Source organism: Tamandua tetradactyla, chromosome 21 (genome assembly GCF_023851605.1).
Source record: "Tamandua tetradactyla isolate mTamTet1 chromosome 21, mTamTet1.pri, whole genome shotgun sequence".
Classification (NCBI taxonomy): Eukaryota; Metazoa; Chordata; class Mammalia; order Pilosa; family Myrmecophagidae; genus Tamandua; species Tamandua tetradactyla.
In genome coordinates this window covers 17,066,033-17,083,838 of record NC_135347.1, presented here as the reverse complement: position 1 = coordinate 17,083,838, position 17,806 = coordinate 17,066,033, and the positions used below count along the sequence as shown (strand labels likewise).

General features: G+C 33.0%; 1 protein-coding gene across 22 annotated transcripts in view; it reads left to right on the top strand.

Annotated features, from left to right (window-relative positions):
- Window positions 1-17,806, top strand: part of APC (APC regulator of Wnt signaling pathway) — a 220,943-nt gene that overhangs the window by 88,995 nt on the left and 114,142 nt on the right. For 14 of the 22 annotated variants that reach the window (XM_077138949.1, XM_077138955.1, XM_077138956.1 and 11 more), the window contains one exon: window positions 4,234-4,386. The exons of the other annotated variants lie outside the window; for them this stretch is intronic. In XM_077138949.1, the coding sequence (XP_076995064.1) occupies window positions 4,252-4,386 (135 nt within the window). In that variant the 5' untranslated portion in view covers window positions 4,234-4,251. The remainder of the gene's footprint in view (window positions 1-4,233; window positions 4,387-17,806) is intronic. 22 annotated transcript variants of the gene reach the window in all.

Here is a 17,806-nt window from a genome sequence, read left to right as displayed (position 1 = left end):
TTGCCAATAGATGGAGGTGGACTAAGGTCTATCAGCTGATGAGCAGAAGGTGTGGTGTATTCATCCGATGGATTATTGTGCAGCTAGCTGCAGAAAGGAATGAAGTGAAGTATGCAACAAAGTGAATGAACCTTGAGAACATTATGTTGAACGAAATAAGCCAGAAACAGAAGAACAAATACTGTATGGTCTCATTAATATGAACTAACTATAATGAGCAAATTCTGAGAATTAAATTTGAGAGAGATAGAAAGTAGGCAGATATTGGACAATTGATGCTTAAGGAGTACAGACTATTCAGTAAAGATTCTTTATAAAGGTCTAGAAATCAATAGCACAATACTATGTGATGGTAGCACAGTACTATAATTGTGATTCACAAAGCTAACTGTGAGTGTGGTTGAAAGAGGAAGGCTAGAGTCATGTATGTCACCAGAAAGAAAGCTAGAGAATGAAAAGTGAGACTGTATACCTTAGTGAAAACTAGAGTGGACAATGATGATGTTTTGTTATGTAAATATGAGAGTTCTAACATAAACTAGAACAAACATTCTTCATTTTGTAATAATAGAGTATTATTATGGCAAAAATACACTTAATGTAAACTAAGATCTGTAGTTAACAGTAACTGTATAGTATTCTCATATTGGTACTATACCAAAGTTAAGAGTCAATAAGAGGGGGATATAAAGGGTATGGGTTTTTTTTTTCCTTTGGAAGAAATGAGAATATTCTTGTACTGACTGTGTAGTGAATGCATAACTATGTGATTAAACCAAGAGCCATTAATTGTACACTGAGGATGATTGTGACTAAAACTGGTAAAAAAAAAAAAAAGTTTGTTTGAATCCAGATTCCAGAAAAGGTTCACACATTGGAATTATGTTTAATATTTTCTTAAGTTCCTTTATCTTTTTTTCTTTCTCTTGCAATTTTGGGGGTGGGGGTTGAAGCAAGTTGTTTGCCCCTTGGAGTTTCCCACAGCTTGAGATTTGTGGTATATTTTAACATGCTCTGGTGTCTTCTATATTTCCTATAAATTGGTGGTGTGATCTGTAGCTATACCATCCTTGGGAACATGTTGCTATTGAGTACTTGAAATATGGTAGTCTGAATTTAGAAGTAATATAAACACAAAATAGACATCAGATTTTTTCTAGTAGGAAAAATGCAAAATGTATCATAATTTTAATAATTTGATTACATGTTAAAATAATATTTTAGATATATTGGGTTAAATAAAGTATGTTATTAAAATGAATTTCACCTGGCTCTTTATTTTTATGTCATTACTAAAATTTTTAAAGCATATGTATGGTGTATATTTCCATTGGACAATACTGATTTAGAGGTTTGGTCAAATTCAGGTGTTGTATCCTGCCATCAGGAGACACATATTGTCTGTTAGGAGCCATTGATGATCAATTTCAGGGGTTGCACTGTGGTGATTTCCCAATTCTATTACTGATCTTCTTTACTAGCTAGAATAATTCCGAACAGAAATTTCCATAGGAAGAAACTTTCCCTCTACTACTATTTGGTTAACAGTGGTACAGTTCATTTAGCAAAAGCAAATTAAATGCTTGATTCTTACCTTATTCGCTTTTTGTCAATGATATGTTGCAGGTAGTTTATTCTGTTTGTCTTTTAACTTTGCCTCTGGTGGCATTTGCTATGTGTAAGTTTGTTGTTTTAGATGGTTTTATTTTGCTAGATAAAAAATTTCTATCTTTCTCCTTATTTCTGAATTTTAAGTCATAATTATAAAAGTTTTCCCCTTTCAGAGATTAAAGAGCAATTTCAGCCATGTTTTCTTCTAGTATGTGTATGATTTATTCCGTGTCTTTGTATTTTTTAATGTTTAAATCTCTGTTCCTTTTGCAATTTATCCTAATGTCCGCTCTAAGGAACAGGTGCAATTTTTTCTTTTTCCCCTTGACTTGGTTGGGGTGTTACCAAACACCACTTATTTAAAAATCCATCTTTTTACAGGAATTTGAAATGCTACCTTTATCATATAGTGTTTACATGTGTTTACTTCTGAATGTTTTTTCTGTTCCAATGGCTGACCTATTCATATGCTAATTAGTAGCTTAAAATAAAAACTTTTAATTTAAATAACTTTGGACTTACTGAAAAATGGAAATATAGTATAGAGAGTTCCATATACCCTTTACTCAGGTTCCCCTCAGGTTAACACCATAACCTATACATAATACAAATACCAAAACAAAAAATTAACCTATTTATGCACTCTTATTTATAAAAGCTTTGTACAATATTTTCATTATGTGGTTGTGAACTCCTTCATGCTCTTCTTTTTTTCAGGTTTTCCTAGCTATTTTTACTCATTTGTTTCTTTCAAATGCCTAGCTGCAGAAAACAAAACTAAACAAACCTTATGTAGTATTTTTAAGGGTTTGTCAAAGTTATTAATTAATTTAGGGGGAACTGTAGGGGCAGGGGGATTTATAGCATCAACTTTAAGACTTACTAAGGAGGTTACATTACATGTATATTTTCATAATATAGCATAAATAGCATTTTTATTTTTCAGACAAACTTTTGTTATTGAATCCCAGCAGTATCCTGTGAGTTATATTAAAACAAGTAGTAAATGTCCATTTTATAGATGATGAAAGGAATTAAATGAAGGGGCAAAGGTTTAAACCATGACCAAACCTGAAATTTAAGACCCAAGTCTCCAAGTACTAGTTGAGTGCTCATTCTATTCATCCTTCAGTAAAGGCTTTTGTAGATGATCACCATCTCCCAGGGTTCTCTTTCCTCTTTAGTTCTCATTGGATTGCACTAATCTTATCATTGACTTTGACCATTGGAGAACTGGCTGGTTCTTAGGTCCTTGATTTCAATTGTTAGGGGATCTTCCAGTTACCATGACTAACCAATAGTTTATCCTTTCTGTCTTATTCCTTATATAAGTGGATTTCATTAAAGAAAAATTTTTTTAATATCAAGATATTAAAATATTGCTTAAGTACAAACTTCGTAATATATTTTAGTGATTAAAAAATCGAGAAAGGTGGAATTTTTAACTATTCCAAAGTGAGATTGGGATTAAACTAAAAAGAGAATCTGGATCTTCTGTGTTTTATTCAGTTAATTTTTAACTATTCCAAAGTGAGATTGGGATTAAACTAAAAAGAGAATCTGGGTCTTCTGTGTTTTATTCAGTTAATTTTTAACTATTCCAAAGTGAGATTGGGATTAAACTAAAAAGAGAATCTGGGTCTTCTGTGTTTTATTCAGTTAATTTGAATACAATTCCAAGCATTCTATAATTCCTTATGCCAAGGACCTCTTATTACCTGGCTGCCTTCTGCATCTTCCCTTTCTCCACTTTTTTTTTCACAGTCACCGCTGGTCTACTTCACTTCTTTCTGACAATCTCTATACCTAAGTTCATTCATATTGTCCTTTGGTTTCATTCTGAGCACATTGGGTCCCGAGACCATACACACATGCCATAGCATGGCCTATCTTACTTGTCTTTTTAAAGAAATATAATAGAACTTTATATTTTAGTTCTTATCTTCCTATGAATAAGCTTTGAAGTCACAATCTAGTACTCTCTTTCATGTTCATTTTGGTTAAATGAAGTCTTCTTGGAACTTCAGAAATTGTTTCCCCATGGATGACATTTGAGACATGCCTTTTATCAAATAAAAAGTGATGATGGACTACCTAATCTCATTAATCCTTTCTGACTCAAAAATTCTGTGGCTTTTTTTTTTCCCTGAGAGTATTACAGCTGAATTCTTGTACGTTTTGTGAAGAAAAAATCTGGGTTAAATCTAAACTACCGGACAAAAGCCAGAAACAAATTACTATTACCAATGTAAATACATTTTTATCAGTAATTACATTTTCTAAGTTTTGCATGTAAAACTGGATAAAATATCTATAAAACTTGAGAAAATTCTAACCTGATATAAATCTCATCCACCTGTGAAATATAGTCAAACACTATTAAATTTCTCTTCTATTCTAGTCCTGTTTGTTTTCAACTAAGATCTCAGTTTTTCATTCTCTTAGAAAGATGCTGCTACTTGAACAATATTATTTTGAGACTGAAACTAGCATATTCACACAGAATTCTTCTTGATATGTCTCAAGAGTTTTGTTTCTTTTATCCCATTCTTTGTAAACAAGCAGCCACTATTTAATTTTATTTTTGAGTAGTGAATTTCAAAATCCTTTTTAACCTTATAGGTCCAAGGGTAGCCAAGGATGGCTGCAGCTTCATATGATCAGTTGTTAAAGCAAGTTGAGGCACTGAAGATGGAGAACTCAAATCTTCGACAAGAGCTAGAAGATAATTCCAATCATCTTACAAAACTGGAAACTGAGGCATCTAATATGAAGGTATCAAGACTGACTTTTCATTGTAGCTTATCCATTTTTATTCAGTATTCCCTCTTGTAAACTTGGGGACAAGATACTTTACTTAAAAGTATATTTTAAGTTAAGCAGTAATATATAAACTCTTTCTTGTAAAAGTTAGTATTTATATTTTTAAATCAGATATAATGGATTCATTCAGTGAATCATATAAAGAAAATTTTAAACCTCTAGTGACTAGTTAGTACTTATTTTCAGTTAGTTAGGTCTCTTAGTTATTAAACAAAAGAAACCAACTTCAGCATCATTACAATGAAACTGTGTTTTTTAATAAGGCTGGTTAATAGAAACTAGCCTCAGGGATTCTGAGTATATCTCAACCCCCAGTTCCCTCAGATCTTGTCACTATTTAAGTGCTACAATCGGTAATTGATAGAGAGAATCAGAGTGGCTTAGAGGGAAGAGCCCTAAATTCAAAGTCAGTATCTGATCCTTAATCTAGCTTTGCTACAAACTGAGCCATGTGACATTTGATTTAATCCTTCTTGACTTAAGTTGTCTTTTAGGAACATATTGGCATTGCACTAGCCTAGATGATTTCCATAGTACCTTCAAGCCCTAAAGGTGGTTTGCCAGGTAACATTGAGAAGCTATGATAACCTCTAAGAAAAGTTTTAAAATACTCATTTTACAATGCTGAAATATGTTCTGGTTTCAAAATAATCAAGATTAAAACTTTGGCTATTTTGATTCCCAGTAACTTCAGCAGATTCTCTTCTCACTGAGTTGTACAGAATTTGAGATCGTTAACCAAAATGTTACCTCATTCCCTTTCTAAAATTCTTCCTTCTTTGTGTTGTTTCTGCCCCCGGGCCATTTTTTTTTTTTTTTTAGTATTTTTATTGATAAAAGACAACATACAAACACAAAACATTCTTAACATTCTAACATGCCATACATAGTGTACAATCAATGGCTTACAATATATTCATCACTATGATTACTTTTTAGAACATTTGTGTCACTCCAGAAAAAGAAAAAAAAAAGAAAAAACTCATAGATATGATACCCTTACCCTTTCCTCTCATTGACCATCTACCCAATTATTTAGATTGGAAACCTATTTCCATCTACCCAATATATTTTAACCTTTGTCCCCTCTATTATTTGTTTATTTTTAATCCATAGTTTTACTCATGTGTCCATGCCCTAGATAAAAGGAGCATCAGACACAAGGTTTTCACAATCCACACAGTCACATTGTAAAAGCTATATCATTATACAATCATCTTCATTAAACAAGGCTGCTGGAACAAAGCTCTACAGTTTCAGGTACTTCCCTTTAGCCTGTCAAGTATCCCTTAAATTGAAAAGGGATACCTATATAATGTATAACTATAACCTCCAGGATAACCTCTTGACTCTGAAATCTCTCCTCCGCCACTGACACAATATATATATATATATATATATGTGTGTGTGTGTGTGTGTGTGTTTTTTGACTCTTAAATCTCTCCGCCACTGACACAATATATATATATATATATATATATATAGGTTTTTTAATTAATTTTTTAATTGTAAAAAAATATATAACCACAAACTCAAACATTCTTAACATATGATCATTCTACATATATGATCAGTAATTCACAATATCATCACACAGTTGTATATTAATCATCATGATCATTTCTTAGAACATTTGTATCAGTTCAGAAAAAAATAAAAAGTTCATACATACCATACCCCTTGCCCCTTCCTTTCATTGATCACTAGCATTTCAGTCTACTAAATTTATTTTAATATTTGTTCCCCCTGTTATTTATTTATTTTTATTTTTTTAAACACAAAAAACACCAATTAAACGCAAACATTCCTATTTTGATCATTCTGTTCTACATATATAATCAGTAATTCACAATATATCACATAGTTGCATATTCATCATCATGATCATTTCTTAGAACATTTGCATCAATTCAGAAAAAGAAATAAAAAGACAACAGAAAAAGAAACAAAATGAAAACAGAAAAAAAAATACATATATATACATACCATACCTCTTACCCCTCCCTTTCATTGATCACTAGCATTTCAAACTAAATTTATTTTAACATTTGTTGTCCCCATATGTTCTACTTGTCTGTTGACAAGGTATATAAAAGGAGCATCAGACACAAGGTTTTCACAATCACACAGTCACATTGCGAAAGCCATATCATTATACAGTCATCTTCAAGAAACATGGCCACTGGAACACAGCTCTACATTTTCAGGCAGTTCCCTCCAGCCTCTCTGTTACACCTTAACTAAAAAAGTTGATATCTATATACTACGTAAGAATAACCTCCAGGATAACCTCTCGACTCTGTTGGAAGCTCTCAACCATTGACACTTTATTTTGTCTCATTTCTCTCTTCCCCTTTTTGGTCGAGAAGGTTTTCTGAGTCCCTTGGTGCTGAGTCCCAGCTCATTCTAGGATTTCTGTCCATGTTGCCAGGAAGGTTTACACCCCTGGGAGTCATGTCCCATAGAGAAGGGGAGGGCAGTGAGTTTGCTTGTCGTATTGGCTGAGAGAGAGAGAGAGGCCACATCTGAGCAACAAAAGAGATTCTTTTGGGGGTGACTCTTAGGCCTAATTTTAAATAGGCTCAGCCTATCCTTTATGGGGTTAAGTTTTATATGAACAAACCCCAAGATTGGGAGCTCAGCCTATTGCTTTGGTTGTCCCTACTGCTTGTGAAAATATCAAGAATTCTCTACTTGAGGAAGCTGAAAGTTCCCCCTTTCTCACCATTCCCGCAAGAGGACTTTGCAAATACTTTTTTATTGACTGTTCAGATCCTTCTGGATTTATCGAGGCATCACTCTGGACAAACGTACAAAATCTCATGCCCCTGGCCTATTTTAACATCCGAGTTCCTAACCCTGTTTTTCCTGTTTGCTTACTGCTCTTATTCCTTACTTTCTTCCTATTCTCTTCTAGTTCTTTTTATTTGGTGTATTTGCATGTCACGGTCCTTCAGGCCTCTCTGTATGGCTTAAGTAATGTTTTTTCTCCTCTCTTACCCTTTATATTCATTATCATAATGGTTCAACTTTTTGTTCATATGTACTATGCTATCTCTCTTATCTATCTGTAAATCTTTTCTGCTCTGCCTGTTTTTGTGGTAAAGTTGTCCCCAGCAAAGACAGATCTCCAAGATATATATACACCTCAAATCCTATTTAGAAAATAAGACTATAACCAAAACTTTTTTTTTCCTTACCACAAATTGTGGTTGACTTTTTAACAGCCGAACTAATTATCCATAGGTTAAAAAAGAATATTTTGACATTTTAACACAAATCTACACAATTTTTCAAAAACTGTTGTACGTGGTATGTTTTTTTTGTTTTTTGTTTTTTGTTTGTTTTTTAATTTTAAAGGTTCAGAATTTAAAAATTCCCAATAGAACTACCCTTTCATCTACATTGGTGATACATCTTGCAGATCACTCATCCTGATAGACTTATCTGGATGGTAAATATCTATTTTGTAGTACAGAGATCTGAGATCTCTTTAACTTTTTACAAGTTTAACTACTTGGGAGATAGATCCATATCCATGCAGAAGTGGGTTATTTCTCAGAGTAACAATGCAAGTCAGACTCTTGAATTTCTACAATGGATTATCAGGTTATCTGTGTAGTATATATTGTGAATGTGGACACTTTAGATTTGTCCAAATTCAACTGTGAATTGATTATTATTTAGCATGTGCTTCTGCACATATCCTTGCAAATCCTTCCAACTATTTTTTAAGGTTGTGCCATATGCTTTACAGCCTTGTCATGAGATTATTTAGTCATCTCTTTCCTAAGAGAATTTAATGGCACCATATCCTGATATTTTGTCTTAGAATCTTGATTTGTAGAAAGACACTTTTGGAGTCATTATCACTTCCGCAAGTTAAGTCAAAGTAATTGTTAATTCCCCCAAATCACTTATTAGACTTTGTAGTATATTATGTAATCTTAAATCGTGTCTCCTATTGACTTGCCAAAAAAGGCAAGGTGTCTCTCCTCCAACCAGATTACTTTTAAAAAATTATCTGATTAAAAAAAAAAAATTATCTGATGACTGAAATGTGGGCGATAGTACCATCTAGTGGCAAAAGAGAATACTGTTTTACTGTTGATTGCATGGGATTGATGTAATAAAAAAAATTTTAACTACTCTTTGTATGTGTGACAGTCATGGAAATATGTGTACAACAGTTAGGGATATGTAAACAGTATATATTCGAGGTTATTAAGGAAATGTTAACTTTTATGTATAATGATGGCATTACAGTATGTTAAAAAGAATCCAGTTTAGATATGCATACTAAAATATTTTCAGAAGAAATTATTTGATATCTGATATTTGTTTCAAAAATAATCTGGAGAAGTTTAATGGAAGTGGGTATGGAGGTAGATGAAACAAGATTGAGCATAAATTGATAATTATTGAAGTTGGGTGTGAGAATACGTGGGGATTTGTTGTAATATTCTCTATTCTTATGTATATGTTTTAAAAATTTCCTGTAATAAAAACATAACAAAAAAAATAAAGGAGATTGCGTGGGATTTAGATGACATGCAACTATATAAATGTAAAAGCTGTAAGTAAACTTTAAGACAATTGTGTACTATATTTTTACTCCTTGGCTAGAACTAAACTTAATTGACTTTAAAATGTTGACAACACTAACAGTTTAATATGGTGATATAGAGATGTAAAAGCATTTAAACGGAGAAATGGCGTGAAATGGGAAAAATTAAATTATTAATGGGACATTTATATCATATCATTGTTGTATTTTGACAACATGAAATATTTATAAATTACTCTGTAAACTATAGAGCCATACGCATGTAAAGTAGCTTTTCTTTTCAGGGACTAAGAAAAGGAGATCTGAGAAATAAAAATTAAGATTAACACATTTCATAGTTTATTTTGAAGAATTAATTTTCAGGTGTACTTGTATCTGGTTATGAAAATAATTTAATAATATCTGAAAAGGGACTTTTAATCTGAAAATCAGGAAGAAATTATTTACCATTTTATATATAACTGTAAATATAGTAAAACAGAAGCAGATCAAGTGGTAACCCCTCTAAAATGATACAATTGCTTATTGATAAATATTTTCATTTCATTGATATATATGGCAGCACATTTTCAACTCTAATAAATTTCTAATGTTTCTAAAGTCTTAAATGTTTCTTAAAATAATGTGATAATATAACCTAAGAAACTAATTATTTAAAACCATGCTTTTAGAACTTAGAAATACAAATGAATATTGTCTCCTTCAAAATCATATATTACAGCTTTTACAATGTGAGTGTGTGATTGTGAAAACCTAGCGTCGGATGCTCCTTTTATCTAGGGAATGGACAGATGAGTAAAAATTATTGACAAAATATAAACAAATAATAGATGGAACAACGATTAAAATAAATTGGGTGGATGGAATTACTAATAGTCAGAGGAAAGGGTAAGGGGTATGGTAATGTATGAATTTTTTCTATTTTCTTTTTTATTTCTTTTTCTGGAGTGATGCAAATGTTCAAAAAAATGATCATGGTGGTGAATGCACAACTATGGGATGATATTGTGGGCCATTGATTGTACACCATGTATGGAATGTTTGCATATTAAGAATGTTTGTATGCTGTTTTATCAATAAAAATATATATATTTTAATCATACATTAGTTGAAAAGGCTGCCATTTCTCAAAACATATTTTGAAACATTTTGTTTGGAAGTACTTTGGAATTGTCATACTTTCTTTAAAAACTTTTTTTGAGATAGATGACTTCTACATCTACATTGAATATAGTAGGTAGCCCAAGATGATTAGTCCCACTCCAGGAATGAGAAAACATTGGATAACTAAAAAGAATCTTATTGTTAAAGGTAGTTAAAAACCATGCGATCATAGAGGACTGTGTTAACTAAAATTTGCAAGAGGGAAGGGCTCTTTGAGGGAAGGGCTCTTTCTAGGTGAGCTAAGATCACTGGTGATTTTTTTACACAGGGATATTTGTTGATTATGGGTACAGAATGATATTCAGCATGAAACCATTGGAAGTCTTGACAGACATACTTCAGATGTGAAGTATTTGTATATAGAGGGGCTATTTCCAAATGCTTTGCCAGTTTTCCCTGTTGAATATTGAGTCTTAATTGTGGTGAAGGAGGCTAGTGATGGACTAAAAAGGTAGAATAAATTCCCATCCAATCACCATGTCTTGGGTGTGAAATTTGCTAGAGGGAGAGCAAAGACAAGCTGGAAGGGCCAAGTAAAATATCCCACAGTCTTGCAATGCTTGGGAGACAAAGATCTACTGGAGAGAAGAGCCCTGTTTCGCACACATGCCTACTTTCCCTTTCAAGGGCAATGCTGGACTTGGAAGCTGTATAGAGTAGGAAGGTAAGAGCTAATGAGATGGAGACATATATTTTCAATCTATAGCCTGGGGAGGACACACTCAAGAACTGGGACAAACCACAAGCAAATTTAACTTAAGCTACATCCAGGCTCCAACCCACTTTCACTTCCTGATTGGATAGAGAAGATTGGGCCCCAACAGTAGAAAGAGCAAGCTTTCTCCATCATCTTAAGTTTCTCTTGTTCTTATATGTATAATAATTGGCACACAGTCAAAAGTTACAGGAAATGCAAGAAACAGAAAAATTACTAATAATCAAGAGAAGAAATAGCCAACAGAAGCAGACCTACAGATGTTCCAGATGTTGACGTTGGTAGTCAAGGATTTTAACCTAATTATTATAAGTATCTTAAAGAAAAAGAGGATAGACAAAATATATGAAAAGGTGGAAAATTTCAACCGAATATTAGAATCTGTAATCAAAAATAGAATCAAATAGACATTCTAGAACAGATATATATATATCTGATATTAACTCATTGGATAGGCTTGACAGCAGGTTGAATACAGTAGAAGACAGAATTAGTGAACTTGATTAAAGGTCAACAGAAAATATCCAAACTGAAGCACAGTGAGAATAAAATGGAAATAACAGCATGTGAGTGTTAGGTGGGACACAGGCAAATACTGTATGCCTGTGTATTTTTGTATAGTTCAAGTCTCAAAAGAAGAGGGAAAGGAGTGGCTCTATTATTGTCAAAGAAAATAGATATTTAAGTCATAAAAGATAACAAGCACAAAAAAGGAAATCACATATTGATAAAATGTTCAATCCAGCATTATGATCATAATGATCATAAACATATACACCTCACAACAGAACCCCAAAATAATGAAATAAAAATTGACAAAATTGAAGGGAGAAAGAGGTCTACAATAATAGTTGGAGACTTCATGCATTACTTTCCATAATTTTTAAAATATCAACAGAAGTAAGGAAATAGAGAACTTGAATAATACTATTAACCAATTACATCTAATATATATATATATAAAACACTCCAGCCAACAATAGCAGAATATACATTCTTCTCAAGTATACATGGAACATCTTCCAGGACAGGATTTTATATGTTAGCCACAAATAAATCTTAATAAGTTTTAAAATATTGAAATCGCACAAAGTATTTTCTCAGACCAGTGAGACTAAAGCTAGAAATCAATAACAGAAGGAAAACGGGAAAATGTACAAAAAAGTAGAAACTGACCAATGTACTATTAAATAGCCTTAGGTCAGAGAAGAAATCACAAGGGAAATTAGGAAATATCTTGATACAAATGAAAATGAAAACATAACATGCCAAAACTTATGGGATGCAGTGAAGGCAGGGCTTACGGAGAAATTTAGAGCTCTGTGTGCCTACGTTAAAATAAAAAATGGATCATAAATTGATAACCTAAATTCACACCTAAAGAAATTAGAACAAGAAGAGCAAACTAGTCCCCAAAGTTCATAGAAGGAAGGACATAGTAAAGATTACAACAGAGTTGAATGAAATAGGGAATAGAAAAATTATAGTGATAATCAACAAAACCAAAAGTTTTAAAAATTTTCTGTTGAAAAGATCAATAAAATTGACAAATCTTTCGCCAGACTGGCCAAGAAAAAAAATAGAACACAAATAACTGTAATCAGGAATTAAAAGTGGAACATTTCTATTGCCCTTACAGAGATAAAAAAGAATTACAAGAGGGTACTATTTTAGTTTCCTGTATGGTAAAACAAACACTACACAATGGGTTGGTTAACAGAAATGTATTGGTTCATGGTTTCAGAGGCTAAAAGGCCTGTTTCCTCCCTGGATAAAAAAGGGTCTTCTGGCAACTTTTTGTGTTCCTTGGCTTTTCTGTCACATGGCAATGAACATGGCAGTATCTTCTCTCTCTTCCAGATTCAATTAACTTCCAGCTCAGGTTGTTCTCCATGGCTTCTCTTTACGTATACAATTTCCTTTATTATAAGGACTTCAGTCTTATTAGATTGAGACAAACCCTCATTCTAATAACATGTTCAAAGGTTCTATGTACTAATGGGTTCATACCCACAGGACCAGGAATTGAGATCTAAACATGCCTTTTGTGGGAGGCATGATTCTATTCCCAATAGATACTATGAACAGATATATGCCAACAGATTGAAAACCTGGATGAAATGGAAAAATTTTTGAAACATTCAGATTACTTAACCTGATGCAAGAAGAAATAGAAAATCTCAATAGAGACCTATAGCGAGTGAGGAGTTGTATCAGTAATTGAAAACTACCCAAGAAGAAAAATCCAGGACCAGTTGACTTTACTGATGACTTCTGCCACACATTTAAAGATGATTTAACACCAATCCTTCTCAAACTCTTCCAAAAAAATAGAAGAGGAGGGATTACTTCCTAACTCATTGTTTGAGGCCAGCATTATCTTGAAAGACAGCACAAAAAAAGAAAACTAAAGACCAATATCCCTTATGAATATATATGCAAAGATCCTAAAGAAAATACTGGGAAACCAAATCCACCAGTACACTAAAATAATTATACGCTAGGACCAAATGGGATTTATTTCAGGAATGAAAGGATAGTTCAACATAAGAAAATCAATTAATATAATATGCCCCATTAATGGAATTAAGGAGGAAAAAAACAAACATGAGTATCTTCGTTGATGCAAAGAAAGGCATTTGACAAAATCTAACATCCTTTCATGATAAAAACACTTGGAAAAATTAGGAATAAAAGGGCACTTTCTCAACATGTTAAAGGAATTTATGAAAGACCACCAGCACATACCATAATTAATGGTGAAAAACTGAAAACTTTCCCACAGCATCAAGAACAATATAAGGATGTGTGCTGTCATTCCTTATTCAGCATTGAACTGGAAGTTCTAGCCAAAGCAAACAGGCAAGAAAAAGAAAAGGCATCCAAATTTGAAAGGAAGCAGTCAAATTAATCCCTATTTGCAGATGACATGATCCTGTATGTAGAAAGTTCCTAAGAATCCACAAGAAAGCTACTTGTTTTGGTTTGCTAAAGCTGCTGGAATACAATATACCAGAAATGGATTGGCTTTTACAAAGGGGATTGTGCCAGTTTGAAAGGATTATGTTCCCTAGAAAAGCCATATTTTAATCCTGATTCATCTTGTGGAGGTAGCCATTTCTTTTAATCCCTATCAGCACTGTAGGTTAGAAACTTGATTAGATTATCTCTGCAGAGATGTGACTCCACCCGTTCCAGGTGGGTCTTGATTAGTTTATAGGAATCCTTTAAAAAAGAATACATTTTGGAAAAAGCTTTAGAGTTTGAGAACCATGAGAGCCCATGCAGCCACAGAGCTTTGGAGATTGAAAAGGAAAAAGCCTCTGGGGGAGCTTCATGAAATAAGAAGCCTGGAAAGAAAGCTAGCAGATTTCACCATGTTCACTGTGTGCCTTCCCAGTTGAGAGAGAAACCCTGAACTTTATCGGCCTTTTTTGAGTGAAGATAATCTCTTGATGGTGCCTTAATTGCAATACTTTTATAGACTTGCTTTAATTTGGACAATTTCACAGCCTTAGAACTGTAAATTTGCAGTTTAATAGATTCCCCTTTTTAAAAGCCATTCCATTTCTGGTATATCTCATTCCAGCAGCTTACAAACTAGAACAGGGATTTATTAGGTTTCAAGTTTGCATCAATCAAGAAAGGCTGATTGCATCTGGGTTCTTCTGTTACAGGGGAAGACACATGGTGATGTCTTCTGGTCCCTCTCCTGGCTTCTGGTTCCAAATGACTCTCTCAGCTCCTGGTTCCAGTGGCTTTCTCTCTAAGCATCTGTGGGTCCTCACTTAGCTTCTCTGGGGCAGACTCTGGGTTTCATCTCTTAGTTTAGCATTTCCAAACATCTGTGTCTTGGATTCATTTCTCTGCAGTGTCAACTCTAGGCTCCCTTTATATTTTCTGCCTTTTATTTTCTTCATACATGGCTACAGTAAAAGGATTAAGACCTACCTTGAATGGGCAGGGTCACATCTCCATCTAATCAAAAGGTCCCACCCACAGTTGGGTGGGTCACATCTCCATGGAAACAACCTAATCAAAAAGTCTCACTCCAACAGTAGGACTGCCCCCACAAAATTGGGTTAGGATTAAAAGTATATGAGTTTTCTGGGGTACATAACTGTTTCAAACTAGTACATTACTCGAATCAAAAATGAATTCATCAGAGTTTCAGAACACAGGATAAACACACAGAAATCGATTGGGTTTCTATATACAAGTAATGAACAGTCTGAACAGATATAAAAAAAGGTTACATTTATAATAACATCTAAAAAATTAAAATAACTAGACATAAATTTAACCAAAGAGATGAGAGACTTGTAAACTGTACGCAAACTACAGAGTATTACTAAAAGAAATTAAGAAGACCTAAATAAATGAAAGACATCCATGCTTATGAAGTAGAATACTTAGTATTGTTAAGACATCAATACTGAGTGAAATAAGACAGACACAAAAGAACAAATATTGTATGTGATGATATGAAATAGTTAAGCGCATATTTTGTCATAAACTAGAATCCAGGTTACCACAGCCAGGGTGGTGAAAGGGAATAGGGAATTAATGCTTAATTGGAACACTATTTCTGTTGGAGTGATGGAAAAGTTGTAGTAATGTATAGTGGTAATGGGTAACACAACATTGTGAATGTAATTAATAGCACTAAATTATATATTTAATATTTAAAGGGGAAATATTAGGTTGTATGTATCTTACTAGAATAAAAATTATTTTTAAAATACCATAGCATTATACAAGACAGTGAACCCTTATGTAAAATATGGACTACAGTTAATTGTAAATTATGATAAAGTTCTTTCAACAATTGTAACAGAGACACCACTCTAAGGCATAGTGTTAATAATAGAGAGTATATGGGAACTTTGTATTTTCTGCATTTTTCTGTAAACCTACAACTTATCTAATTAAAGACTTTTGTGCATCAAAGAACATTATCAAGAAAATGAAAAGATAACCTATAGAACAGGGAGAATATGTTTGGAAACTATGTATCTGATAAGGGCTTAATGTCTAGAATATATAAGGACCTCCTACAACTCAGCAACAAAAACACAAATGACTCCATTTAAAAGTAGGCCAAGGGGGTGGTGCAAGGTGGCTCACTGGCATAATTCTCGCCTGCCATGCCGGTGAGCCGGGTTTGATTCCTGATGCATACCATGTAAAAAAAAAAAATGTAGGCCAAGGATTTTAATAGACATTTCTCCAAAAAAGATATACAAATAACCAATAAATTTATGAAAAGATGGTCAACATCATTAGTCTTTAGGGAAATGCAAATCAAAACCACAAATGAGATACAATTTAACACCAACTAGAATGGCTACTATATTTTTTTTAAAAAAAAGAAACTAGCAAATATTGGAGAGGATGTGGACAATTAGGAATACTTAATTATTGGTGGGAATTTAAAATGGTGCAGCCACTATAAATACAGTTTGTCAGTTCCTCAGAAAGTTAAATATAGAATACTTTTTTACTGGGCAATTCTACTTCTAGGTAAATACCCCAAAGAATTGAAAACAGAAACTTGAGGAGACATTTGTACACTGATATGCTAGTATTCACAGTTGCCAAAAGATGGACACAACCCAAGTGTCCATCAACTAATGAAAGGAAAAACAAAATGTGGTCTATATGTACAATGGAATATTATTCAGCCATGAAAAAGGAATGAAGTTCTGATACCTATGACAATATGGTTGAAGCTTGAAGACATCATGTTGAGTGAAATAAGCCAGACACAAAAGGACAAATATTGTATGATTTCTTTTATATGAAATACTTAGAGTAAATAAATTCATAGAGACAGAATACAGAATAGTGTTTACCAGGGATGGTAGGCAAGGAGGGATGGGGAGATATTGTGAAGTTAGTATAACTTTTGGTTTGGAATAATGAAAATTGTCTAGAAATAGATAGTGATGAAAGTTATGGGGTGTGTCAGTAAATTTACTGTCAAAGAATTGTCTATTTAAAATGGTTAGAATGATTTTTATGTTATGTATATCTTACAGCAATTAAAATGAATAGAGTTCTTTTAAATAAAGAGGAGTGCAAGAGAATGAGTCAAAAGCAATAACTAAACAGATTCTGGCTGAAAATTAATATATCCTACTTGATGTAAGATTACTTAGAAGGTGTGGCAATTAGAATCACAGACTGATAGAGTCCAGAAATATACCCACATATACAGTCACCTGTTTTATGATGAGGCATCCCTGCAAATGAGCAAAGAGTAGTCCTTTCAATAAATTATCTGTATGAAAAAAACACAGAGTCCTACCTTGAATATACACAAATTAATTTGAGATAGATTATAGACCTAAATGTGAAAGACAAACAGTAGAATTTAGGGAAGAAATCATTGGGAAGAGCGTCATGTCTTTGGGGCTAGACAAAGGTTTCTTAAACAGAATACTATAAACACTAACCATAAAAGGGAAAACTTCTTGATAAATTGCACTTCATTGAAACTAATAACTTTTTCTCATCAAAAGACCTCATTTTGCTTCTGGAAAAAAACATAGGAGCATATTTTATGACTTTGGGTAGGCATAATTTCTTCAGATACATAAAGGACTAAACATAAAAGAAAAAATTATAAAGTAGACTTCATCAACATTAAAATCGATGTTTATCAAGTGACTTCATTAAGAAAATGAAAAGGCAAGCAGTAGAGTAGGAGAAAATATTTGCAGTGCATGTATCTGATGAAGAACTTGATTTTGAATGTCCAAAATTCCTACAAACAGTAACAGCACGACAATCTAATTTTTAAAATATGAGTAAAAGACTTGAAAAGACAATTTACAAGGGAAGATAAATGGCCCATAAGCACATGAAAAGGTGCTCTGCATCATTCATCATCAAAAAAATACAAATATCATTTCACTCCTGAA